We start from the raw sequence: 945 nt of genomic DNA on the forward strand, positions 1-945 counted from the left end.
CATGATGCTTTAGAGGTTGAGAAGATGGTTCATACAGCGGCTGAGGAAGTTGCAGGATCTTGGCCACGATCCAGGAGATCTACAAATACCTCCAGACTATCTTGAGAATAATAAATGGAAAGATGTAGAGAGTGTGAGAGCAAAAGAGTTTCATGTGAGGTGAGATCCAGCTTTTGCATTTGAACACAAACTTATTTTTTCTCAGTTAAGCAAGAAAAATATGGGTTAATAGTGCTCCACAGCAGCTCTGATTGATGATATGTATAACGGAGCATGTTAAAAACATTCTGATGACTGCATTGAATTCAATTTACCATTTTGCACCTTCTCTAAAAGTCCAAACCACTTTATCCTCCACTGTTTGTACTCTCCCATTATTAATTTAACACCATCATCATCATCATCCTGTTATTCATTAAATCCCATCTGTCACAACTTTGCCCACTCTGAGAATCTATATTTTCTGTTTCTATTTACATAATATATGGTGTCTCTTCCAGTCACTAATTTTTTTTGAATTCGTCTGTATCATTTCTGTTTTTCCATTGGTTGATAATACACTATATGATTATTAATCATCTTCTTAAAACTCTCCAGAATCTTATCTTCCACAGGTCACTCCATAATTTTCAGATGAAGAAAGCCTTAAAGGTTGCACTTTTCAGTCTGAATTTGTAATATGTTGAGGTTCCCAAAATTGACCAAGATATTCTAAGATCTTACGCAACTTAATGTGGCTTAAATTGTTTGTGTGCAGTTGGAAGAGCCAGGTTTCTTTTAATGGCCATATCTGTCACTTTAAATGGCCTGTATGTTTGAATACTTTGTGGCATTTTTCTCTGATCTGATTAGGATCTTACAATTTCAGGTGTAATTCCTTTTCTTATCCACTCAATGTATTACTTCATCTCACTCAACTTCAGTTCCTGAAGTTAAGATGAACTC

At 35.4% G+C, this 945-nt stretch overlaps 1 protein-coding gene across 1 annotated transcript in view; it reads left to right on the forward strand.

Annotated features, from left to right (window-relative positions):
- The first annotated feature begins 40 nt into the window (after nt 1–40).
- Nucleotides 41–945, forward strand: part of LOC122545871 (centrosome-associated protein 350-like) — a 1,953-nt gene continuing 1,048 nt past the window's right edge. Inside the window, exon 1 of the mRNA XM_043684763.1 lies at nt 41–159. Within this exon, the coding sequence (XP_043540698.1) occupies nt 115–159 (45 nt within the window). The 5' untranslated portion in view covers nt 41–114. The remainder of the gene's footprint in view (nt 160–945) is intronic.

This window comes from Chiloscyllium plagiosum, unplaced genomic scaffold (genome assembly GCF_004010195.1).
Source record: "Chiloscyllium plagiosum isolate BGI_BamShark_2017 unplaced genomic scaffold, ASM401019v2 scaf_64791, whole genome shotgun sequence".
Lineage (NCBI taxonomy): Eukaryota > Metazoa > Chordata > Chondrichthyes > Orectolobiformes > Hemiscylliidae > Chiloscyllium > Chiloscyllium plagiosum.